General features: G+C 42.8%; 1 protein-coding gene across 1 annotated transcript in view; it reads left to right on the top strand.

Moving 5' to 3' along the window:
• Positions 1-21,693, top strand: part of BTBD19 (BTB domain containing 19) — a 70,215-nt gene extending 48,522 nt beyond the window's left edge. The window contains exons 4-9 of the mRNA XM_063427709.1: positions 3,365-3,424; positions 7,129-7,197; positions 18,525-18,656; positions 19,767-19,892; positions 19,975-20,146; positions 21,492-21,693. Coding sequence (XP_063283779.1) covers positions 3,365-3,424; positions 7,129-7,197; positions 18,525-18,656; positions 19,767-19,892; positions 19,975-20,109 — 522 coding nt within the window. The 3' untranslated portion in view covers positions 20,110-20,146; positions 21,492-21,693. The remainder of the gene's footprint in view (positions 1-3,364; positions 3,425-7,128; positions 7,198-18,524; positions 18,657-19,766; positions 19,893-19,974; positions 20,147-21,491) is intronic.
• The last annotated feature ends 4,877 nt before the right edge of the window (positions 21,694-26,570 follow it).

Genomic DNA, 26,570 nt, shown 5'->3' with positions numbered 1-26,570 from the left:
CTGTAGCCTATTGCAGCTGGTTTAAACCGCCCTGTAACAATAGATTATAACCTTAACCCTCCAACCACCATAACCACTGTAGCCTATTGCAGCTGGTTTATACAGCCCTGTAACTACAGATTATACCCTTAACCCTCCAACCACCATAACCACAATAGTCCATTGCAGCTGGTTTAAACCGCCCTGTAACTACAGATTATACCCTTAACCCTCCATCCACCATAACCACTGTAGCCTATTGCAGCTGGTTTAAACAGCCCGGTAACAATAGATTATAACCTTAACCCTCCTACCACCATAACCACTGTAGCCTATTGCAGCTGGTTTAAACAGCCCTGTAACTATATATTATACCCTTAACCCTCCAACCACCATAACCACTGTAGCCTATTGCAGCTGGTTTAAACCGCCCTGTAACAATAGATTATAACCTTAACCCTCCATCCACCATAACCACTGTAGCCCATTGCAGCTGGTTTAAACCGCCCTGTAATAATAGATTATACCCTTAACCCTCCAACCACCATAACCACTGTAGCCTATTGCAGCCTTATCACATGAGATGAGGCATTAGGCCCCAGGGAGAGTCCTCTTCTGTTTGTTTGCAGACAAACATTTGTTCAAAACACAGAGGGTGCTCCACGTCACCCTCCAAATAAATACAATTGTATATTTTTTTATTTTAATTTGTTTTTTTATGAGATATAGTCTGTAATTTAGGAAGTTGGGAATTATTCTGTGGTTTATCCTGTTCTGCATTTCATACATAGCCCTCCTATCCAAAGTACATAAACTTACACACAGGCATTTATAAACACATTCATAGTTACATCCCTACACAGACACCTCGTTTTAATAAGTCATAAAATAAAAATCATAATATAAATGTATTTATTTACCAACAGCGGGGTCCACCACCAGTGACCCTGTTCTTACCATGAAAGGAAGACCTGTAATGGAACGTCGTCCCTGGGGTCCAGTGAGTAGTTGCTGGGATCAGTCTCTATGGTATCCCAGCTGCCTGCTGCTCTATATTGTTGCCACAGCTGGAAAGTCAGTGCAGAGTGATCCCAGCAACTACCTCAGCGCCCCACACCACAACCACTTAAAAAAGCCGCAGAGCATGGACCTATTGCACGGCACCATTATCCACACTGCACCCAGACCAGTTCAGTGAGATGAGGTTACCTTGGTGACTTTAGTGTTCCTTTAATTTTGATCTGTCAGCTGTTTAGCAGATAACTCCCTAAAAAAAAATATGGTACCCATATGTAGAATTGCTATATTTAAGGGCGCCGAATTATAGATAGTTTTTACCGCTCCCTAATTTGGCACGGTTATGTGGGATTAGCATATTTAACAAATTAAGGAGCTATCGGCTAAACACTACAGCTCCCTAATTTGGCACGGTTATGTGGGATTACCATATTTAACAAATTAAGGAGCTATCTGCTAAACACTACAGCTCAGTAATGTGGCACTGTTAAATGTGGAATTCCCACATAAGGAATTAAGGAATAAATTGAAGAATTTTGTTCGTCTTGTGATTAGTTTGTTAATTCATTCTTCCGTTGTGCCATTGGGAGATTAACAATTCGGACGAATGAGACGTTTTTTGTTTGAATTTTCTTTTCGAAAACAAATGCCCAGGTCTATGAAGTTCTGTCCCAGTGAGGATGTCGGTAATACCAGCACTCGTTGCTTCTTGAGGACTAGTTTGAGAGTCACTATATAGTCTACTTAACATTGCACTATTTCAATGCAGACTCTAGGAAAACCAGACATTATCGATCACACAGCCATGCCTGCCTGCAGGGGGAATATTTTCAGCAATTCTATTTCCAGTGTCTCATTTGTCCAAGAACCCGTCTCTGTGTTTTTGTCTGGTAAAGGGTTATTGTGAAAACATGCTACGTTTGAAATGATGAGCTGGGGATAACAGACTGGGCTCTCTATCCATGTGAGGCCAACGGGCCCTGTGTCATACTGTGTGTGTGTGATTAAGCAATTTACACGCTCACACAGCGCCTGTCTGACTCACTCCCCTCCTGACATGACTGGGCTAAATTTAACCGCATGCAGGGAAGATCCTTGGGGAAGTCCTTGCGTTGTGTGCAGCAGGGAAAGCACCCAACTTCCCTATTAGAAATATTCCGGATTCTCCTCCCACCTCTTTCTAGGAGACTCTCCGAGCACAGAGTTCAATGTATTTCAGACACTGGTTGTCACATGGTGGACTCCGAACATGCTGGAAAAGACTGGCAGAAGCCCCACTCTGCATCTTTTCTAAATATTATAATTTTTCGGTGAAGACTAGTCGGGTTTTACCCTGCGGGTTTAGTCACTAGCCCAGGAGAGTGATACAGGGCCCATTCCATACTAAAGTCCATCATTTTAGAAGACAATGCTTGAGGAGCCGTTGCGCATGTAGTGTAATTCATCGATCCCCAGGTCGCTGGGATTAAATTGGATTTTCAGAGATTTTAGAATCTGCAGTAAATTTAACAATAAAGGACAGAGTAGCTAAACTGACAGAAGAGCTAACTTTATTAAGGTTATTTTGACCTTAAATCTGAAATGAACTTTGAGTTTTGACTTGAGTGAATAACCCTGTTTGTTCTCTGTTTTTAGTTGTCAGTGATTCATGCCAGTGTTTTTGAGACTGGAGAGCGTTCGGCTACTTTTTCATAAATCCCACCATTGGAAGATATGTAGTCACAATGGGAGGGCACGTTGGGAACGGAAATCCCATAACCAGTGACACAAAGTTTTTAAAAGGGAGCATCCCAAAGGGAGGACATAAACCCTGACCACTTCATGCATTGATTACCGATGGGCTGTGTTTATAGGGTATTAGATGTGTTTAGTGGAAGTGAAGAAACAAATTAATAATCCACTCTATTAAAAGCAGCTTTTATTGGCAAATCAATGGGTTGCGGTGAGACCTTACATTCTCTCTGCATCTCTTATCCTCCTAAACGCGGCTCTAGACCTCTTATATACCAGCAGAGTTTACTGATCAGTCAGGTAATTTGGCTAAAGTAGTGTGATGGCTAAGTGGTTAGTGCTGCAGCTGCTAGTTGAATCCCTGGCAGGACCATCTGAGTCTTTGATCTTTCTGGACTTAATCAATTCAGTAAAATTACCAGGGTTATTCACTAAAGTAAGAATTCAAGATGAATGTTAAATTTAAGGCCAAAGTAGCCGAACTTAAAGCATAGCTGACTTTTTTCCAGTTCGAGTATTTTGATCCTAAATTTTAAGTTTTGACTTCTTAGAATGTAATACCCAGTGTATCTACCTTTGTAATTCTGCGTCACTTACCTGTCTAACAGAACGTTGCACACACTGCTCTCTTTTCCAGCTCTGTGTGGAGTTTATCACGAAGACCCTGACAGTAGAGCTGGCGTGTGAAGCCTTGCAGGTAAGTGGATGCTGGAGGATCACCTAGGGCAGTGTTCCCCAACCCCCGGGCCGCGGACCGGTACCGGTCCGTGGATCAAACGGTACCGGGCCGCCCAGGGGTGTGGGAGCCTGCCGGCTAATGCAGGGCTGGCATTGCCCAAGTGCCAGCCCTGCAATGTGCCTGCGGACCGGAGGGGAGATCAGAGATCTCCCTCCCCGGTCTGCAGGCACATTGCTGGCAGCCGGCAGGGGAGAGAGAGAGGACCCAGGAGCTCTTACCTGCAGCTCCTCCGGGTCCTCCTCTCGCGAGATTTGGAGCGTTGCCGCGGTAACCACGGCAACACTCCAAATCTCGCGAGAGTGAACTCTAGCCCTGTAACTGGGCTAGAGTTCACCTCACCACCACCGGACCACCAGGGATTCCCCACCGGACCACCAGGGACTAAGAAATGTCCCCCCTCCTCCCAGTAAAGGTAAGAAGGGAGGGGGGACATCAATATATTAATTTTAATTAAATAAATTTTAAAAAAGCCTCCTTACCCCCCATACACACACTGCCCCCACACACACTACAAACACTGCCCCATGCACACACTACACACTGCCCCATACACACACTACACACATTGCCCCACAAACACTGCCCCCATGCACACACTGCCCCACAAACACTGCCCCCATGCACACACTGCCCCACAAACATTGCCCCCATGCACACACTACACACACTGCCCCATACACACACTACACACATTGCCCCACAAACACTGCCCCATACACACTACACACATTGCCCCCATACACACACTACACACACTGCCCCACAAACACTGCCCCCATGCACACACTGCCCCACAAACATTGCCCCATACACACACTGCCCCACAAACACTGTCCCCATACACACACTGCCCCATACACACACTACACACATTGCCCCATACACACACTACAAACACTGCCCCACAAACACTGCCCCATACACAGACTGCACACACTGCCCCACAAACACTGCCCCATACACAGACTGCACACACTGCCCCATAAACACACTACACACATTGCCCCATACACACACTACACACACTGCCCCATACACACACTACACACACTGCCCCACAAACACTGCCCCCATGCACACACTGCCCCACAAACATTGCCCCCATACACACACTACCCCACAAACACTGCCCCCCACACACACACTGCAACTCTCACACACACTGCACCGCTCACACACACATACACACAATTTTGAGTCTATGTCTTTATGTGACTGTGTTTGTGATTTTCTGACTATGTATGTGTCTGCGTGTTTTTTTTAATATATGTGACTGTTTGGTTTTTTTTTTGTCTTATTAAATCAAAACAAGCGGGCCACGGAAAAATTATCAAACGTTTACCGGTCCGCGGCGATAAAAAGGTTGGGGAGCACTGACCTAGGGCACTGAGCTGGCATAGTAGGTTCATAATGGCAGCATGTGTCTCCTGGAGATACAATTCCACAGGACCTCTGTTTGATTGCAAGCCTTAAGGGCAAATCAAGCTAGCTCTCCAGCCTTTTGCACTGAAAAACAAGTGACATAATCCAGATATAATTACTGCTAATTCACTCTAGCTTGGTTAGATGAGATAAATACCTAATCTGCTGATAATCTAGTTTTAAACGTATTTTATGGAAGAGATACTATGGTGACCGTATTCCTTTTAAAGAACACTCCTTAAAACAAAATACAATTTGTAAGATATAAGCCAATGAAAATATGAATATTTGATTTGCATGTTTTCTTTGTGAGTGTATGAATTATTTACTTGCAATAGCTGCAGTTCTAATATATGCAACTACTGCAAGCCCTCCCCTTCTAACCCCGCCCATACGTTCTGTGGCTGTCCAATCACAGACTTCCCAATGCAGCTCAATGAGAAGTCTTTGCAAGGCAGGTGCTCTGGGCAGTTGCTGCCTCTTGAGTTTAACTACACTGAGCTAAGGAAACCAGTAACTAACCAGACCGGATGTCTGATTCACAGCCATGAGGGTGTTACAAGCTGACCTGCTTTATGACTTTTGAGTCTTTCTTTAAGGGCCCTAAACAGTGAGTGTGTCTCTTAGTAAACATAGGCCATAGGGCTGCCGAAAGAGTAGTTAGGATAAATCATTTGGATTACGCAAATTCTCCATTGTACAGCTCTCTTTAAAACTAAAAAGAAACTGTAAAACTCAGAGGTGGCTAGTACCTGTGTATTATGACTTTAAAATCCTCTCACGATGATCCTTCACTCTTTAAAGGGACACTATAGGCACTGTGACCACTTTAGCTCATTGAAGTAGTCTGGGTGCAATGTCTCTGTCCCCCGTTAGTCCTCCAATGTAAATCATTGCCGTTTTTGAGAAATTGCAAAGATAGCATTGCAGGACTAAGACTGCTTCTAGTAGCTGTCAATCAGACAGCCACTAGAGGCACTTAGTGGTAGCTAGACTACTTTTGGTCGCCTAACTGACGCTGGACATCCTCACGCTCTGCATCATAAGGACATCCAGCCTCGGTTAAATCATGTCATTGAGATGAAGTGGTGTTGGTAGGTTTAGTGCTCTTTAAATTTGTGTAGGGTGAATGCTTTGCTCGTTTCTCACGCATTTCTCAATGTTGACTCCCTTGTTGCCTCAATTTTCCAGCAGCGGTGCCCATAAACTAAGGGCCAATTCAAGCCACAAGATTGAAATTGACATTCATTAACTTTGAGCTTTGCAGTTCCAGAAATCTGTCTCTGCACATTGACATGTAAAACAAATAGGAGGGCAAAGCAAGCACTTGTTTACAGACCCCCTTTTTCTGGGGTATTTTACCACCTTAATCCCTTAAGGATGGCAGGCGTTCTATGCCGTCCTTATTAGGGTGGCTTTAAATGCCGGATGGCAGCATAGTATGTCCCTGCCGTCCAGGGCACTTACTGGGTCCCAGGCGATCCCACGCCAGCTGTCGCGATCCTGGGGACTGCCTGGGAGCTCAGCAGTCCCCATCTGCCCGATCTGGCCCTCCCGGGCCATGTGGTCGCGGGGATTTCAAGATCACATGGCCACAATAACCGGCTTATGCAGTGCCTGCTGAGGGACTGCCTAATCTCTCAGGCTGTCCCACTCATGCCTGTAAAAAAGTTTGTAAAAGTTATAAAACAGTTTTAAAATTAAATAAAAAGTATTTAGATCATACCTCAGGAGGAGGTAGAATCTTAATAATGAAAGATTAGAAACAGTCTCCCACCTTGCGTACTTTGCTTAATTTATGGTTTGCATCAGTGAAGCCAATTGGGCAACTGGGTCATCTTGTACTACAGTATCCTTAACCCTATTAAATATTTTGGGAATGTCTCTATTATCAGCATATGATAATATATGATTTGGGTGTCACGGAGAATGCCGCTTTTGCTTAATATGGTTTGACATAGTGCCAAGATGTTGTAGTTATAATGTTTTCCAGTTCTCCACAGTTCCCTGTCTAATAAATAATCCTCTAACGTAAAAGGAAAAATAGCTTTTTTTCTGAATTAGGAATATTGCCACAATAACCCCCATTATCTTCAGGCAGCTGGGATACGTGGCTCAGACAATGCTTTTTACAGGAGTGCAGAAGTGGTCATTATTCTGTTTATGCTATTATTTTATTATTGTATAGTGCTCATTCTCGCGGTCTAGTCAGTTTGTCTTCTATACGGTTTCTATTACAGGCTGCTGTGACTTACGGACAGACCGATTTACGCCAGAAGTGCCTGGCTTACATTGAGCGCTTTACAATGGTGAGTAACCACCTCTCTACTTTGAGTATAGGACATGCTTTTAATATCATCTTTAAACCTACGTGTTACTAACCTAGAGTCATCCATTGTTTCAGTGTCCATTTTTAGGGGCATAGCGTCAGTACTGCGCCATTCACAAGAGCAATACATATTTTGTGAAATATACTACACTATATATTGTTCTTTCTCTCATTTTTTTTTCTCAGCATTTTGAAAGCTGTTCTATATTGTTTGGAGTAAGAATGTATTGTTAAGGTAAAGGTAAAAGTCATTTTGACGCCGCACTTACACGTTTGGTAGATATACCTCAAATAAAAATATGCATGCATTTTTCATTGGGGGTCAATCTTAAAGTAGCTTGCAAACCCATCAGTTCTCTTGCCTGCTGCCTTTGCAAGTCCTCCCCTCTTAACCCCGCCCAGACTTTCTGTGGCTGTCCAATCACAGACTTCCCAATGCAGCTTAATGAGTTTTTACGAAGCAGATGCTCTGGGCAATTGCTGCCTCTTGAGTTTATCTCCACTGAGCTAATCGAACCAGGAAGTAACTAAACGTTTGTCAGATTGGCAGCCAGGGGGGTGTTACAAAGTTAATTTATACAAATGTAAATTTCTGTTGAAATCTGCACTTTTTGCAAATAGGAAAACAAAAATAGGAAACGCTCTTCAAATATAAAACGTTTCAGTAAGGTAAAGTGTTTTAGGGATCTGGGGTGTTCCTTTAATTTTAGGGGTGTCAGTGGGGGTGTGGCAATGGGCAGGGCCTCTTCTGACTTACTAAAAACTATTTATACTAACTGAAATGTAATTTGGAACAATGTATCTTATTTACACAGACTGCGTTTTAAACACATTTATTGTAGTTTAAAAACACATTACTGGGAGTATTATTGCTGTGGAGCTCTGTGATACACACACATTACTGGGAGTATTTTTGCTGCGGAGCTCTGTTATACACTCAGACACATTGCTGTGGAGTTCTGTTATATACTAAGACATATTACTGGGAGTATTATTGCTGTGGAGCTCTGTTATACACTCAGACACATTACTGGGAGTATTATTGCTGTGGAGCTCTGTTATATACTAAGACATATTACTGGGAGTATTATTGCTGTGGGGCTCTGTTATACACTCAGACACATTACTGGGAGTATTATTGCTGTGGAACTCTGTTATACACTCAGACACATTACTGGGAGTATTATTACTGTGGAGCTCTGTTATATACTCAGACACATTACTGGGAGTATTATTGCTGTGGAGCTCTGTTATACACTCAGACACATTACTGGGCGTATTATTACTGTGGAGCTCTGTTATACATTCAGACACATTACTGGGAGTATTATTGCTGTGGAGCTCTGTTATACACCCAGACACATTACTGGGAGTATTATTGCTGTGGAGCTCTGTTATACACTCAGGCACATTACTGGGAGTATTATTGCTGTAGGGCTCTGTTATTCACTCAGACACATTACTGGGAGTATTATTACTGTGGAGCTCTGTTATACACTCAGACACATTGCTGGGAGTATTATTGCTATGGAGCCCTGTTATACACTCAGGCACATTACTGGGAGTATTATTGCCGTGGGGCTCTGTTATACATTCAGACACATTACTGGGAGTATTATTGCTGTGGAGCTCTGTTATACACTCAGGCACATTACTGGGAGTATTATTGCTGTGGAGCTCTGTTATACACGCAGACACATTACTGGGAGTATTATTGTTATAGAGCTCTGTTATACACTCAGACACATTACTGGGAGTATTATTGCTGTGGAGCTCTGTTATACACTCAGACACATTACTGGGAGTATTATTGCCGTGTAGCTCTGTTATACACTCAGACACATTACTGGGAGTATTATTGCTGTGGAGCTCTGTTATACACTCAGACACATTACTGGGAGTATTATTGCTGTGGAGCTCTGTTATATACTCAGACACATTACTGGGAGTATTATTGCTGTGGAGCTCTGTTATACACTCAGACACATTACTGGGAGTATTATTACTGTGGGGCTCTGTTATACACTCAGACACATTACTGGGAGTATTATTGCTGTGGAGCTCTGTTATACACTCAGACACATTACTGGGAGTATTATTGTCGTGGAGCTCTGTTATACACTCAGACACATTACTGGGAGTATTATTGCCGTGGAGCTCTGTTATACACTCAGGCACATTACTGGGAGTATTATTGCTGTGGGGCTATGTTATACACTCAGACACATTACTGGGGGTATTATTGCTGTGGAGCTCTGTTATACACTCAGACACATTACTGGGAGTATTATTGCTGTGGAGCTCTGTTATACACTCAGACACATTACTGGGAGTATTATTGCTGTGGAGCTCTGTTATACACTCAGACACATTACTGGGAGTATTATTGCTGTGGAGCTCTGTTATACACTCAGACACATTACTGGGAGTATTATTGCTGTGGAGCTCTGTTATACACTCAGACACATTACTGGGAGTATTATTGCTGTGGAGCTCTGTTATACACTCAGACACATTACTGGGAGTATTATTGCTGTGGAGCTCTGTTATACACTCAGACACACCAACAATATTGTGCTCCTAGAAACAAGGACAGAGGGATTTGGCCCAGAATATAGACATATGGTTCCAGTCGGTCTGTTTGTCTGTGTGCCATTGTGTCACTGGCTGCAGTGTGTCCATTGTTGTGTAGTAGGGGTTTGGTTTTTTTGCTGTATATTCTTCCCTATCACTTTTTTTATTATTATTATTGAGTGTAACTTTACGCTTTGTTCCCTAAACAGTGAATTTTGGTGATTTGAAAACCAATGTGGAACATCCTGGCTACAATAGCCCAGCTGTGACTATAACAGAGTCAGATTTTATTCCCAAAGCAGCTGTTTTCCCCTAAAGTTTGCGATTTGTTATTCCAGTTCGCTGCTTAGTGAGTAAATCCCTCAGAATACTGTAAACCCCCCAGGCGTGCTCTCCTTTTAGGAACACAGGCTCTTCTATTGTGTAAATCCTTGCAGGTGCTCCTGGGGCCTGATCTGCGTGACAGGCTAGTAATGGAGGAAGGTCAAAGGTTAGAAGACCCCCCCTTCCCTACATTGCAAGCTGGGCCCTCAGTGTTGGGTAGCAGTGCTCCTGCCATTGTTTGCTGCTCTGTTAATCCGAGCCTGTGTTTTACAATCATATTGTAACTTCAGTTGTGTAACATAGACATCTGCCATCTGCCTTCACACCCGCTCCGGCGTAATTTAACCATTTCATTTGAATTTACCACTAGGGGAAATGCAGCTCAAATAAGCTGAGTTTCACAATCTTTAGACCATATGCTTCCTGCCATGACAGACCGTAGGCCCTCAGGAACCCTGAGCGAACCCTTGGGTTGACTCCCTCCTGTTTCCATCCGCCCATCATTACTGACCATCATCATTACATTTTGAAGCGAATTCAGAGTGTATCTGCGCTGAAAGCCTAGCTGACGTGGATAATTGTTCTCATTTCAACTATTTTGCCCTGAAACTTTAAATTAACTTTGAATTCCCTACAATTCACACTTTAGTGAATACCATATTAATATTAGTGGGTTTTTAAATAAATATTCTATTCGTGCAATGTTTGCGTGTGAGGGTTTCTGCTTTTAACTTGGATATATATATTTTTCTCTGGCTACCTCAGCTGAGGTCTGCTACAGAAGCAACATGGCTGCAACTCAGGAAATATTGGAAGGCTGTTAATGGGTACATGATAATAAAGCTGCAGATTTATTGGGTTTATTTAGATGACCGTCCTCTTATTAAATGTAACTAATCCTAACCTGTGTTGGAATTTACACTGATCAGCCAGAACCAGTGGCGTACATACCAGGGTCGCGGCTGCGACCGGGCCCGGCCCACCAGGGGGCCCGGCCGCCCCTGTGACCCTGTATGTACCCACAGGGCCAGCCTCTTCTCCTGGGGGCCCCAGGAGCCGGCCACCTCAGGGCCCCCCGAGGCTGGCCCTGCTGTCACCCCACGGCCGGTCAGGCTGGCGCGCGAGGGAGCACTCTCCCCTGAGTGCTTCCTCTTCAGCTCCCTCGCGCACCGCACTGATACCGGAGCCGGAAGATGACGTCATCTTCCGGCGCCGGCATCCCTACGCGGCGCGCGAGGGAGCTGAAGAGGAAGCACTCAGGGGAGAGTGCTCCCTCGCGCGCCAGCCTGACCGGCCGTGGGGTGACAGCAGGGCCAGCCTCGGGGGGGATTAATAAAAAAAAACTATTGTGTGTGTAAGTGTGTGTTAGTGTGTGTGTGTGTGTGAGTGAGTGTTAGTGTGTGTGTGAGTGAGTGTTAGTGTGTGTGTGAGTGAGTGTTAGTGTGTGTGTGAGTGTGTGTGTGTGTGTGTTAGTGTGTGTGAGTGAAAGTGTGTGTGTGTGAGTGTTAGTGTGTGTGTCTGAGTGTTAGTGTGTGTGTGTGTGTTAGTAAGTCTGTTTGATGTCTGTTAGTGAATGTGTGTTTGTCAGTGAGAGTGTATGTTTTGTAAGTGAGTGTGTATGTATGTCTGCCGCTGAATGTGTCTCTGTCAGTAAATGTGTGTGTCTGTTAGCTAGTGTGTATGCGTTTGTTCGTGAGAGTGTGTGTGTCTTCAGCACTTACCTTTCTCCAGCGCCGGACTCCCATGGCGCTGGGGATCCCTCCGCCTCTCAGCTCTGAATGCGCATGTGCGGCAAGAGCCGCGCACGCATTCAAACCGCCCATAGGAAAGCATTACTCAATTCAAGATACGTTCAGTGTCTTAGAATCGCAGAAGCGCCTCTAGCGGCTGTCAGTGGGACAGCCACTAGAGGCTGGATTAACCCTCAGTGAAACATAGCAGTTTCTCTGAAACTGCTATGCTTTCAGCTGCAGGGTTAAAACTAGAGGGACCTGACACCCAGACCACTTCATTGAGCTGATGTGATCTGGGTGTCTGTAGTGGTCCTTTAAGTGTGTGTGCATCTGCATGCACTTGCGTACATGCAGGGGTCGCAGCCCTGCAACCCCTGCGACCAGGTGCCCGCCGCCATGTGTTGCTGCCCCGGCCCGTGGGAGGGGGGGGCCACAGATACATTTTCGCACCGGGGCCCCATGGGTCATGTGTACGCCACTGGCCAGTACATTAAACCCACCGACAGGTGAAGTGAATAATATTGATAATATTGTTACAATGGCACCTGTCAAAGGGTGGGAGATATTAGGCAGCAAGTGAACAGCCAGTTCTTGAATTTCATGTGTTGGAAGCAGGAAAAATGGGCAGGCAAAAATCTGAGTCACTGTGATGAGGGCCAAATAGTGTTTGCTAGACAACTGGGTCAGAGCATCTCCAAAACAGCAAGTCTTGTTGGGTGCTCCCTGTATGCAGTGGTTAGTAGTACCTACCAAAAGTGGTGAAAGTAGTGAACTGGTGTCTGAGTCAAGGGAGCCCAGGGCTCATTGATGGACTTGGAAGTGAAGATTAGTCTGTCTGGTCCGATCACACAGAAGAGCTACTGTAGCTCAAATTGCTGATAAACGTAATCCTGGTGTCAGAACACACAGTGCTTCACAGTTTGCTGCGTATCCCATGATGACCCCTGTCCACCACTGAAGGTGCCTTAAATGGGAACGTTTGCACCAGAACTGGACCATGGAGCAATGGAAGAAGGTTGGTCTCATGAATCACTTTTTCTTTTAGATCTGGTAGGTTGGCTTGGTTCATGTACACACAGTTTTGTTATGGGCAAAATGCAAATATTGTATTTCTCAAACTGAGATATTGCAAACTGACAAGGTGTTAGAAATGGAACATATTGTTTTTCATAGATGTTTCTTTAAGCAATAACCTCAGTGCATAATATGCTTACGCCATTTTGTCCCAGACAAATTACAATAACAATAATGCATAAACAAGCTTCAAGGCTATACTACGACTCTTTCAGTACACAATATACTGCGGTAACCCTAAGTAGATAAAGATGTCCAGACTTTAAGATGCCATCTTGACCTAAGTCAGGGAAATTTCCCTGACGTGTACACCCTTTAGTTATGGCCTTGTATTTTGGCCAAGTTAAGGGAGGTCCTAAAATGAATAAAAGTAAAAGAAGTTACTTTATCATATATGAACTACGGTGACCCTAAAATGGAGACACCTAAGGTATAAATAGGTGTACTTTTAAATGTTAAGACAGAGGAGAGACTTGGAGACAGACGCTGCTCCATCTTAAAATGACAGAGAGGCTGACATGATCAGGAGGGTATGTTAACCTATTAATGATATATACAAGCATTTAATCTTATAAACTCTGCTATAAATTATCGTAATAGATTTTATATGTCTATATTTATATTTTTATATAATAAATGTCTAAAAGACAAAACTTTATTGCTTCCAAGACAATCCTTATTTTATATTGTATTCTCAATTATTTATATATTTTAAATAGAGGATCTCTTGCTAACTATATCATATTATGGCTAAGATATCTGTATGGTTAGCCCTACTAAGTTCTATGCTTTAAGACGTTATAGTGGTAAATAGGGGAACCAGCCGCGGTTACACTTGGCGCCCAACGTGGGGCTTGTACTTGGACGCTTTAACTATAAAATATATGTGTGTATATATATATATATATATATATATATATATATATATATATATATATATATATATATATATATATATATATACCTAGGTGTAACCTCTTATACGTAAGAAAATACACAATACTGTGTCATGGAACAAGTCTTGAAATATCAAGAATTTAATTAGCTATTTGTAGCCCAGACTCAGAGAGAGATATTCATCATGAAGAGATGATTTTAATGTGAACTTGTACAAGGCACTTGGAGTTCAGGTGCCAGGTACATTGTAATTAGCATACAATGCTGAAATTGTGGATCTTAATTAATATCATAAGAGAGCAAATATACATATTTGGTAAACTCCCTGATATGCCCAATACACCAGCACAGCATGGTCCATTAGTTCCAGGACAGTGGGTTGTGGGCAGGGCCGCCATCAGAAATTTTGGGGCCCCTAACACTATTTAAGGACTGGGCCCCGGAGGCCCGCCCCCAAACTCCACCCACATGAATACACAGACACATACACACGCACTGATACAAAATGGATAGATACACACACACAAAGAAACACACATACTGAAACAAACATACACACATACTGAAACAGACACATAGACATATACAGACACACAGACACATACATACATACAGACACACACACACGCATAAGGAAATAAATACACACATACGTACTGACAGACAGACATACAGACAGACATATATATACACATACTATCATACATACAGATATATACATACTGACATACATACACACTGAAATACATACACACATACTGACATACATATGCATACACACACACAGACATATATACATACACATACTGACATACATATACTGACATACATACAGATACATACATACATACATACAGATACATACATACATATACATACAGATGCATACATACACACACATACTGACATACATATACTGACATACATACACATACATAAAGATATAGATACATACTGACATACACATACATACAGATACATACTGAAATACATACACACATACAAACACAGACAGACGGACACATACTGACATACATACATACAGATTCAGACAGACAGACATACATACACACACACACAGACATACAGATACATAGATACAGACATACACACACAGACATATAGATACAGACATACATACACATACTGACTGTGGCGAAACCAACCTCGCCACTGGGCCCTGGAGAAGCCTGTTTGCTAGCCTCCTACCTGCTGACTATGGCCCCTGGGTTATTTGGGGCATATTGTACTTTATATTGCTGCTACTGGCCCTTTTAACAGCATCTATGGACACATTGGGACTTTTGGGACTACTGTCCCTTTAAGACTGTGATACATAGTCTAGTGTACTGCCTGTAATATTACATGTGTATTTATGTGTTGAGTTTAACCTGGGATATGTATGCAGCATTCATCTGATTGTTCAGTAGAATCACTCCATTCATTATATTGAGTGAAACTGCCGAACAACCAGACCACCCAGGAATAAGTGTGCCTCCAATTACAGTTTGCAACATTGTTGCAAACGGGTAATTGGCAATCAGTGTAATGTATGCTTTGTCCTCTGGGTGGCCGCCATTCGGGAAACAAACACGTGGTGGCGGCCATCTTAAACTACCGAACAGCGGTGTTTTGCCGTCGAGTGTCTGGAACTAAAATCGGACACTTGACTAGGCAAACACCGCTGAGACCTCCATACTTCCAGAAATTCGTATAGACACTACCGAATGACCCGCCGTTCGGTAGAAAGAACCCCACAAACAAGGGAATTCATTCAAACCCTCTCCAGGCTCTATAACACAGGCAATTCGTCTGTTTTCATTCCCTTGTTTGTGACCGACCGCAGGGCCAAAATGCATGGAACTGTTTTCGGATACTTTACCCATGCGGTCGGTCAAATCTTTGGAACCCTATATCTCCCGAACCGTTCATCCGAATGACTTGAATTTTGGATATGTTTCCCCCCTGAATAAGGGCTATCCAGCGATGCTGGATTTAAAGGTGTACCCCCTGTTTTTGGGGTACATCCAGAACTTGGCTGGAAAAGTGTACCGGATAATTGGGTTTACTGTTATCTGAGGGGAGGGGATGTGTGGGTTGTACCATGTATGTGATTGGTTAATTTCATCCTCCCCCTGGGTGTGGCCTGTATGTGTATTATTGTAATAAAAGCCAGGCTGGATGAGCCAGTCCAGAGTTCCTGTTTTACCCTCAAAGTGAAGTGTCGTCTCATTATTGGGGGAAGGATTTATTGCATGCTGTTCCAGTTGACTGCTAGGAGTACAAGCCTATTCGTATGGTTCCTATTCAATGGTCTACAGCATTCATACGCTTGGGAGAATTTAAAGGTTTCTCGGATTCGGTGATTATGGTGTCTGCCAGAGTGCTTGGAGTCCTCAGAAAGCACTAGGAGCATCCATTAACGGAGGTACCAAGTCGGGGTGCCAGGTGATCCGTTACACTGACATACATAGATACAGACATATACCCACACACACACACACAGCTAATTTTTCTTACCTTTTTCTGCAGGAGGGGGTACTGGGGCTGATGGGAGTCGGCGTGGCTCTCCCGTCCTCACGGCCTGGCTGTGTCTCTCTTCCCTCCCGCACGTGGTGAGCTGGGAGCAAGTAACCGACCGTCACTTCCTCCCTGCACTACTTGTGGCTGCAATTTTTTAAAGGGACCAGGTCGCGCTATTGCACGGCTCCAGCGCTGACTGGGCCCCTGAAGATATAGACCCTGAAGGCTTGAGCCACCCGATTGGCCCTATCAGCGTGCGGACCCTGGTGCAGCATGCGGACCCTGGTGCAGGTGATGGCGGCCCTGGTTGTAGGCAGGGGGCAGCCATGCTCCCTCTGTAGCTGCGTAAGCATGCGTAAGTTTGTTTTCCTGGCACTATAGTGGTCCTTTAATGAAAACATTCATGCCATTGAAGCAACAGACAGACAGGATTTTTAATTATTATATTACTGCCTTCTGGATTGTAATATCCACTATATAGGAAAAAATTTATAAAACAGTGCTAATTTCCATATTTTCAGTTACACTAAAATCAGGAATTATAACAGCATAACTATTTTTGGCGTCTGGGATTTTCAGCCAAGGTCACGTAGTTAGAAACAGATAAACAATTCCAAGGAATTGATAAATCGTTTTTATTTTTATATTCCAAATGATGAACCACTTTATTACATACAGCAGTTAGACATTACATAAAGAGTTAGACATGGCTTTTAAAAACATTGATTGCAGTACAATGCAGTATGTATTTTATATAATATATGCTAACTGGCTTAGATTTTTACATAAACAGAGTGAAATTATACTCCCCCCTAGATAATCTGTTAATATGAAAAAATATGTATATATTTTTATTTAATAAAATATCTAAAAGACAAAACTTTATTGCATCCAAGGCAATCCTTATTTTATATTGTATTCTCAATTATTTAATTATTTTAAATAGAGGATCTCTTGCTAACTATAAAAATATCTGTTTGATTAGCCCTGCTCAAAGTTCTATGCTTTAAGACGTTATAGTGGTAGATAAGGGAACCAGCTGCGGTTACAGTTTACCTGAGGAAGAGATGGCAGCAGATGCACTATGAGAAGAAGGCAGGCCGATGGAGGCAGTATTATGCTCTGAGCAATATCCTACTGGGAAACATTGCGTCCTGGCATTCGTGTGGATGTTACTTTGACACATACCTAGAGATTGTTACAGACCACGTACACCCGTTCATGGCAATGCTGTTCCCTTTCAGCAGGACAATGCACCCTGCCACACTGCAAAAATTGTTCAGGAATGGTTTGAGGGACATGACAAAGTGTTCAAGGTGTTTCCTTGGCTTTCATATTCCTCAGTTCTCAATCCGATTGAGCATCTATGGGATGTGCTGGAACAACAAATCCGATCCATGGAGACCCACCTTGCAAAGTGCAGGACTTAAAGGATCTGCTACTAATGTCTTGGTGACAGATATCAACGGATACGTTCAGAGGGCTTGTGGCGTCCATGCCTCGATGCATCAGAGCTGTTTTGGCAGCACAAGAGGCACCTACACAATATTTTTTTTTATTTTCTTTATTTTTGTTGTGCATACAGGATACAAACATGCTGACAATGCCACAACAGCAGAACCGTCTTTAATATTGATTGGACCCTGGGCAAGCATTTGCTTGGGCCACCTGGACCACCTCCGGGATCTACACAATATTAAGCTGGTGGTTTGAATGTTGTGGCTGATCAGTGTAATTATTTTTATACTCTACACAATGCATCATTATGAAAGCACAATGGAATGTATCTGTCGAGGGGTTATATAGCTGTAAAATACCTTTATGAGCTGGGAAACATAACCATACATGTTATTCTTTTATTGTCAAAGTGAGAGCATGTGAATCCAGACACTATAATCACCGCTTACAAAGTAATCATTTTCAAGGAGCAGAGCTAAATGAATCCACACCTAGACGAAGACTTATAAATTCCTGTAATATAAAGCGTCATTTGTTTGAGCCTCACCCCGCTGTATGACATTGGTTTACTGTTCCCAGAATTCCCCATGGGATAGTTTTGTAGAATACAGCGAGTTCATGTAGAATGCTGGGGAAGCCGGTAGGCAACATGTGCTTCACATGGGTTGAGTGTTTCCATATGGGATCACTTCCTTTAAAAGCTAATCCTGTCTTTTTCTTGCAGGAAATCATTAAGACTCAGAGTTTCCGAGAGCTCTCAGACCTGGGACTTCTCAGCATATTGCAGAGTAACCGTCTGACTATTGATGAGGTGCCACTGATCCATGCTGTGCGGGAGTGGGCCCACGTGAGCTCAGTGAGTGTGCAAGACCAACACGTGGCACTGAGAGCAATTATTGCAGAGTAACCGTCTGACTATTGATGAGGTGCCACTGATCCACGCTGTGCGGGAGTGGGCCCACGTGAGCTCAGTGAATGTGCAAGACCCACACGAGGCACTGAGGGCAATTATTGCAGAGTAACCGTCTGACTATTGATGAGGTGCCACTGATCCACGCTGTGCGGGAGTGGGCCCACGTGAGCTCAGTGAATGTGCAAGACCCACACGTGGCACTGAGGGCAATTATTGCAGAGTAACAGTCTGACTATTGATGAGGTGCCACTGATCCATGCTGGGCGGGAGTGGGCCCACGTGAGCTCAGTGAATGTGCAAGACCCACATGTGGCACTGAGGGCAATTCTGGGGGGAAATTTCTGAAAATGAAGCAAGTCTCAGGGAATATTTCCTGGTAATTGTTTCCTCTAACTGGGTTATCACTAGTAAGACGCCAAGCTCCCCTTATAGTAACCTTTCATTCACAGAGTACAATGAATATCAGCATTTCCTGTTAAATCCCATTCTCTGCCACTAAACCAATACTGAGGTTTTCTCTGACACCATGAGTTCTAAATGAATGCACATCACTAGAGTGTGTTGTGTATAGTGCTTTAAGTGTGCAAGGAGTCTGCACCATGCTGGCTTGGTCACTAGTGTGTGGTATATAGTGAATTCAGTGTCTGATGGGTTCGCACACAATTATACAGAAGGCAAGAAAGATCGCCCCCAGGTATTTATGTATACTTCTTAAAAGTACATTGGCCTAACTTGCTGCATCCAACCTCTGCCTGGCCAGGGGCAAATTTAAGCAGAACATGGAAATCTAAGCAGTGATATTCAGACTATTTGCCTCGTTGTGTATTCAGAAAACTGGGCCACTCTTTGACCTATATAACACTAGTCAGAACAAGATGGGGTTTAGATCGGATTGGATAATATGACGTTTGTCAGTTTTAACTCCTCAGATAGACATTGTGCATCATGATAAAATGTAGTTTACAAGTTTCTGGGGTGCCACGGTTATCCGTGACTGATACAGAGACCCCCAATCTAGATATCCTCGTAACAGCAGCTTTACTGATTTCTCAGGTTGTTCTCGACTTGCCCGTCCCTCGAATTGCTGTGGATGTGGTGAAGGAGCTTCGCCTCTTCCTTCTCTCCCTTGAAGAGCTAACAAAGTTGGAAAACGAGAACCTCCAGGATGAGCTTATACCGGTTCGATACATATTACCTCTTACATACTGTTTCTGTTTAGCATTAAACAATTCCCCATGTAATTATTTGTTATTTTGTGCAGGAGAGTCAGATTGCCCAAGCCTGGAAATTTCATGCCCTGAAGAAAGTCAGTGACTTGCCAGCCCATCAATGTCACCGACGGAAAGGGACGCTAGTGAGAGAACACCATCGTTACCTAGAACCCTATTCCAAGTGAGGATAGAGATCTACACCCGAGGGAGCAACCTGTGACTGTGAGTGACTCTATTCGTGTACCTTCACAATGTCCTTTTAGAGAATCTCATGCATGAAACTAACACGTCAGGTTTAAAGAAAGACCGCTCTGTCTGTCCTGTACCTATTACTGTGAAGTATGCACAGGTCTGATTCATAGCTAGGTGTTGTGTGTGTGCACTGGGCTTCAGATGTGCCGTTTAGTAGACCTGTGCCGGTAGGGATTTCTAATTGTAACTGACCTGTCGTTTTGCAATCTGTACTGATCACAAACTAAAATGCCAATTATCAGGACATAACCCAGCCCCGTGAACCCCTCCCCTGGTTTCTACTAACTCCAAAGCATTAGAGTTTCCAAATTATCTTACCTAGGGGCCACTGGCCAAACCCTATTCCACACGGGGGTTCCAAAGATGCATCAGAAACCAAGATGCATGTCTGGACACAAATACATCCTCCCAGATACATGCCTGCACACAAGTCTATACTCCCAGGCACACGCCTGCACGTAGATGTATATTTGTGGTTGTGTGCCTGCACACCAATCCATACCTCTAGACCTGTACACAGATGCATGCTCCCAGCACACACACAGAATTACATAATCACGTAGGATGTACACCCCCCACCACCGACTCCCAGCACCTGTTACATGATTTAGCTCTCAGTGAAGGCTGCTTCCCTGCACCATGTGCACTGACCATCCTCGTCACTGAATTTACAGAACACCTTAATATTATATGCTCCCGGCCTGCCAGTCTCAAACATATGGTGGGGTTCAAGCCACCTGCAATTTGAGACATTGAGATGTGTGTGGGGAATGCAAAATATCTGTCTATTCCAAACCAGAACGGGAGGCTGTGGGCTGCAGAAAAGTACTTAGAGACCTCTGCTTTAAATGATAAACCCTACTGCCCACTTCATGCTGCTCCCTGGAAGAGACCTCTGCTTTAAATGATAAACCCTACTGCCGACTTCATGCTGCTCCCTGGAAGCCCAGCAGAGATAGGCCCAGATACCCTGATAACCCATTTTACCAGTTCCATATGTGCATTTCTTGCACTTACCTTGTAGACATATACTGCATTTTTTAACTGACACGTTAATTCACATAAATGAGAATTCAAAGTGAATTTAAAGTCAAAAAGCCGACTTAGAGAATGTTTCCAGATTGGCTAAGTCTAAATCTGCTTTCAGTTTGGCTACTCTGGCCTTAAATTTAACAAATATAGTATATATTTTTTTACTTTGAATTCTCAACTTAGTTATTAAACTTATAAGTCTCTGTTTGCAATGCCTTATGGACATACATTGTAGCACGTACCTTCCTTTATAACGAAATGTCTCTTTGCGCTTACCTTGTAGACGTACACAGCGTTTTGCAAGTATCCGGAGCGACGAGAACAAACCGCTGTTAGGAAGCAACTCTGAGGACTCTGCTTAAAAGTGGACATTTAAATTCTAATAATTTTTTTAAAACATATTGTTTAAAAAGGACAAGCTTTTGTTTATTTTTACGTATATAGATTTTCTCTTAAGTGATTGTAGATATGTTGAAATACACATGGAGCACAGTTCTTTTTCGCTATATTTAAAATGTAGAATAACATACATATGGTTGTTATTATTGCTTTTTTTTATTGCTTTTTTATCTTTATTAATAAATTCTGTATAATTCACCAATGGATTGCTCCCCAATGTGTTGTATATTTTCACCAAACCATTGATGTCATGAAGAAAGCCGTTTTAGCCTGTGATATCCCTCGTGATCCAATGAACAAGGGATCCACGTCAAGGTATACACGTCACTCGTATAGCAGGCTACAAGTTAATAAAAGATCCTGGGGTTTGAATAGCCAGCCTCTCATTGACAGAATACTGTTGGTTTATTTCTTAAAATAGAAGCCAGCCCTTAGTGACAATCCCCCAGAGTACTCGCCCCACGTGAGACAAGACTAACCGAAAACAGACTGAGTTTAAAAGTTTCCACTAAGGGATGCTGGATGCACTCGAGTATCTCTTACGTTTGTCTCCATCACTTGTGCCATTACAGAGGGAAAATATCGAAGGGAGCTTCGAATTAACCACCTGTTACTGCGTCTTGCAGTGTGTATGGAATAACATGTGCGTATGTTGATGTTATTTAGTCTGTTGTAGTGTTTTCAGAAAATCTTTTTTGTTAAAGTCGAATGAATAGATTGCCATTATTAATTCATCTTCCGGGGGGTGACGAATGGAGGCTCGAACTATTGTGGTCCATAGTTATGGTCCACTCACACAGACACCTTCCTCCTCCCACTTAGATGAGAGTCACACCACATCTCAGCATCCGCTGACGCTATTGACAAAATCTCACTGGTGGCACCATTTTTGATGAAACCGCTGTAAAAGATAACATTCATTCTGGAATCCTTCCTGCTCCCCCTCCACTTAGACAGCCTGCTAGGAGATATGTCTGATTCCACAGCTCTTTAATTTTACCATATAACTTTATAGATATGTGCAAAGATATTTTATTTACTCCCCAAAATATCACACAGATTTCAAATACATGTCCGAAATAGCTAAACTGGAAAAAATTGCAAAGCCAGCTATTATTATTATTATTATTATTTTTATTACTATTAATATTCTGTAAAAGTGCCAACTAATTCCGCAGTGCTGACAATGCTTTCAGTTCAGCTATTTTGGTCAAAATATATGAAATTCACTTAGAATTCCTCCCAAATCTCACGTTAGTAAATAACCCTGATACAATATCTCACGTGAGATATTCCCCAGGGTGGGTTTTTGAGTGAATAAGTAAATTATTATTCCTTATACTTCATTATGCTTTGTGTTATTGTTTTATTCATATTATTCTGAAAAGAGGAACTGGTAAAAACACTATGCGGTTAGAAAGTTCAGCTGCTGTGGCTTTAACCCCTTAAGGACCAAACTTCTGGAATAAAAGGGAATCATGACATGTCACACATGTCATGTGTCCTTAAGGGGTTAAACATGGAAAGTATACTGTGCTCGGCAGTCATCATCATGTGATATTAGTTCATCTAGGTGATAAGGCCCTGCCCAAATGTGCTAACAATCTAGGGAGGTTAAGAAGTGCAAAGTTTGATTATGGTATTTAAAAAAAGCCCTTAAGCCTTTTAAATGTCCAATACAAGGACTTTCTAAGTTCCCTTGCTTTGGCCCCAGTAGTGTGATAAGAATACAATTGTGAGTGGTTTTCATCTGATGGTGGTCAGTAGTGACTTTTTGGGCTACCTCTTAGGGTTGGTGGGGAGGTAACATGCTGTATTCACTTGTAACCATAGTTTAATGTTGAACACAATTTTTTTAAGTGACACTACAGACCCCTAAAGCACGTAAGTGTGCTGAGTTGCTTTATGTATGAAGTATTTGTATGCTTTTTTTTCCCTTTTACAAAATGTACAGATTTAATAGAAATTGGCCCTTTTATAAATTAAACATGTAACACACCCCTCCCCGACTGTCAATCAGATCACCATTCTGTTACTTTCTGGTTTGGTTACTTCAGTGGAGAAAACCTCAAGAGGCAGCAATTGCCCAGAGCACCTGCCTTGCAAAGACTTCTCATTGAGCTGCATTAGGAAGTGATTGGACAGCCACAGAAAGTATGAGCAGGGTTAGAAGGGGAGAGCTTGTAAAGGCAGACTTTACTGAACACAGTAAAACGTATCACAACAATGATATCATCAGTAAAAGTGCAGTTTGTGTGTGAAAAATGCAAAAAAACGTAACTTTCACTGACTATCATCGTTGTAATACATTTCACTGTTTTGAAACACTAATATTTGTGTTCAGCGAAGTCTCCCAAGTAAAACAGTACCCCCCATTTACAGGTTATAGGGTTTCATGGAAAGTTACAGGGTTAAATACAGTGCTAGCAAATTAAATTCTCTGGACTTTCGACCTAGATTGTCAGGCAGGTCCATCAAATTGCAATAAAATTACCTAATTTATGTAAAAATATGACATAAATATGCATGCAGAATTTAAATATATATACATAGTTATATATTTGAAGTCTACGTGTATATTTATCAAATTATTTATGTAATTATGTATATGGATATACATATCATTATATATATATATATATATATATATATATATATATATAATTTTTATTCCAAGTGTATTTTGAGATTGAAAGATATATATATATATATATATATAAATATCAAAATACAGTTAGAATAAAATTACATATATAGCGGCGGGGTTTGACTGCAGAGTGGAGCGGTCGCATGTCGCGGCTGCTCCTGCTTCTAAAAGCACTTACCGGCGATTACCGACGAGCTGAGGCCTCGAATCAACTCCTAGTGACGCCCAAGCGACAGAGGTTACCGAGACCTACGAGCCGACACCAAGCAGGTGGATCTCCGCTCCGGTTTCGACCCTCCCGAGGTTGCGGCCTGCAAGCTTGGCGAAGGTGGGGGAGACGGCCGCTCTCCCGCCGCGAAACACTCAGCGAAGCGCAGTTTGGGCCTCCGTCCCCCCCCCCTACGGACCGGTGGGGGTTATCCCGGTCCCCACCGACTGGACACACGCAACAGCATGGGCTGCAGTTTCCCGCTCAGGACCGAGCTCCGGACGCTCCGGGCCCGGCCTAACCGATCGGACCCAAAGTGCCCCTGAAATTGATGCCGTAGTAACGGCCACGCCACTCAGGGAGAGCACAAAGGGTCCAAGAGACTACCACGCAGAACAAGCCGCAAGACTAGAAGCGATATTTGAGGCGTTCTGGACCAAACTGGAGCGGCGCATGCAGCAACATGCCATGCATACACATGGCGCCCGCTCACCAAAGCACCCACGAAGAGAGCACAAAATGGCCGCAGCGAGACGACCTCGGCGTCCGAGGGGCTTACTCACTCGCCCAACATCCCACAAACAAAAAGCGACTACCATTCCTCACCGTAACCACAGATGGAGAGCCGCAGGGGAGAGCTCCCCGGAGCACAGAGTACACCCACGGAGGGAGACACCTCAAGGCACTGCAAACACTACACCGCACCGGCGCACCAGTATGGGAGATACACGCAGCCTGACAAGCATGAACCGTGTTCCCACTCAAGCCTGGAGCAGACAGAATAACAAGTTGGGGATAACAGGGACTTTCACGAGCCAAGGCGGACGGAAACCGAGACTAGGGATCGGGTGAACTTTTCAATCACTCAGCATATCAGTTTCTGACTTATTCTAGCTCTAGCAATATTCATTTTCTGTTTTATTATAACCTCTTTTCTTTTGTTTCTCCCTCTTGTTCCCTCGACTAGGATGTATAACCTTATTTAGCAGGTAACCCAGCAATTTAGTAATGCTCAAGCAGTCCACCCATATTTAATCTGTACCAGACTTACCCATGTTATGTCTCAAGCATGTTCCTTATAATATAAAATAGTGCATGATAAACAGATAAGCCAGCGACTAGACTGAATGCACTATAAAAGCATATAACGCATTGCACCACTAAGGTCTCGTTGGACCTGCGCAGCTAAACCAGGACCACATGTTACATGTATACTCAGCGTAGAGCTTAAACGTGGACATTCTCGATATAAATAAAAAATGTGCACGGATTTATGAATAACCCCACTGTTAAAATGTCGATATTCAGCGTGAGGAATGCTATTGGGGCACAACACGCCTGCTGTTATAATTTTTGTTGCACTACAAAAATAAAGAATTAAAAAAAAAAAAAATTACATATATATATATTTTTTTATATTTTTAGAATTATTTTTACATTTTTTCATTTTATATACTTATTTATATTTTATAAAATGTAAATAATACATATAGTTATTATATATATTATATATATATATATATATATATATATATATACACGTGTGTAGTTTAATTCTAAGTGTATTTTTTTATTAATATATGTATATATTAATCTAAAAATACACTTAGTATAACATGATATATAGATATATAGTTTACATAGATATAATATATATATATAGATAGATAGATAGATAATTAGATTTTGATTTATTAACAATTTATTTTATTTTACAGATGCAGGAAGACTGCCTGTCAGTTTAGGCAGTCCCCCTGCAGACAGCACTATGGACGCCTATTGCCGCCACATGATCGCTCTTTTAGAGCGATCACATGGCCCAAAGGGGCCTAATTTGCCAAGGTGGGTTGTCAGGCAGTCCCCTCAGACTGGGAGCAACACCGATCGCCAGTGGGGGAACGGTAGCGATCAGGTAAGTAATATATTTGCTGCAGACGTACTAGGTAGATCCGTGGACCTTACGGACCGTTTTTGTCGGACGTACATAGAATGTCCAAGGTCCTTGAGGAGTTAATCACACACAGGAGGCAGCTGCATGATTTAGGAGGCTGTTAGCAGTAGAAAATACACTCTAGAATATCTAGGTTTCTTTTCAGGAAGGCTGTGTA

This window comes from Pelobates fuscus, chromosome 7 (genome assembly GCF_036172605.1).
Source record: "Pelobates fuscus isolate aPelFus1 chromosome 7, aPelFus1.pri, whole genome shotgun sequence".
Taxonomy (NCBI): Eukaryota; Metazoa; Chordata; class Amphibia; order Anura; family Pelobatidae; genus Pelobates; species Pelobates fuscus.
This window is presented reverse-complemented; position numbering and strand designations above follow the sequence as displayed.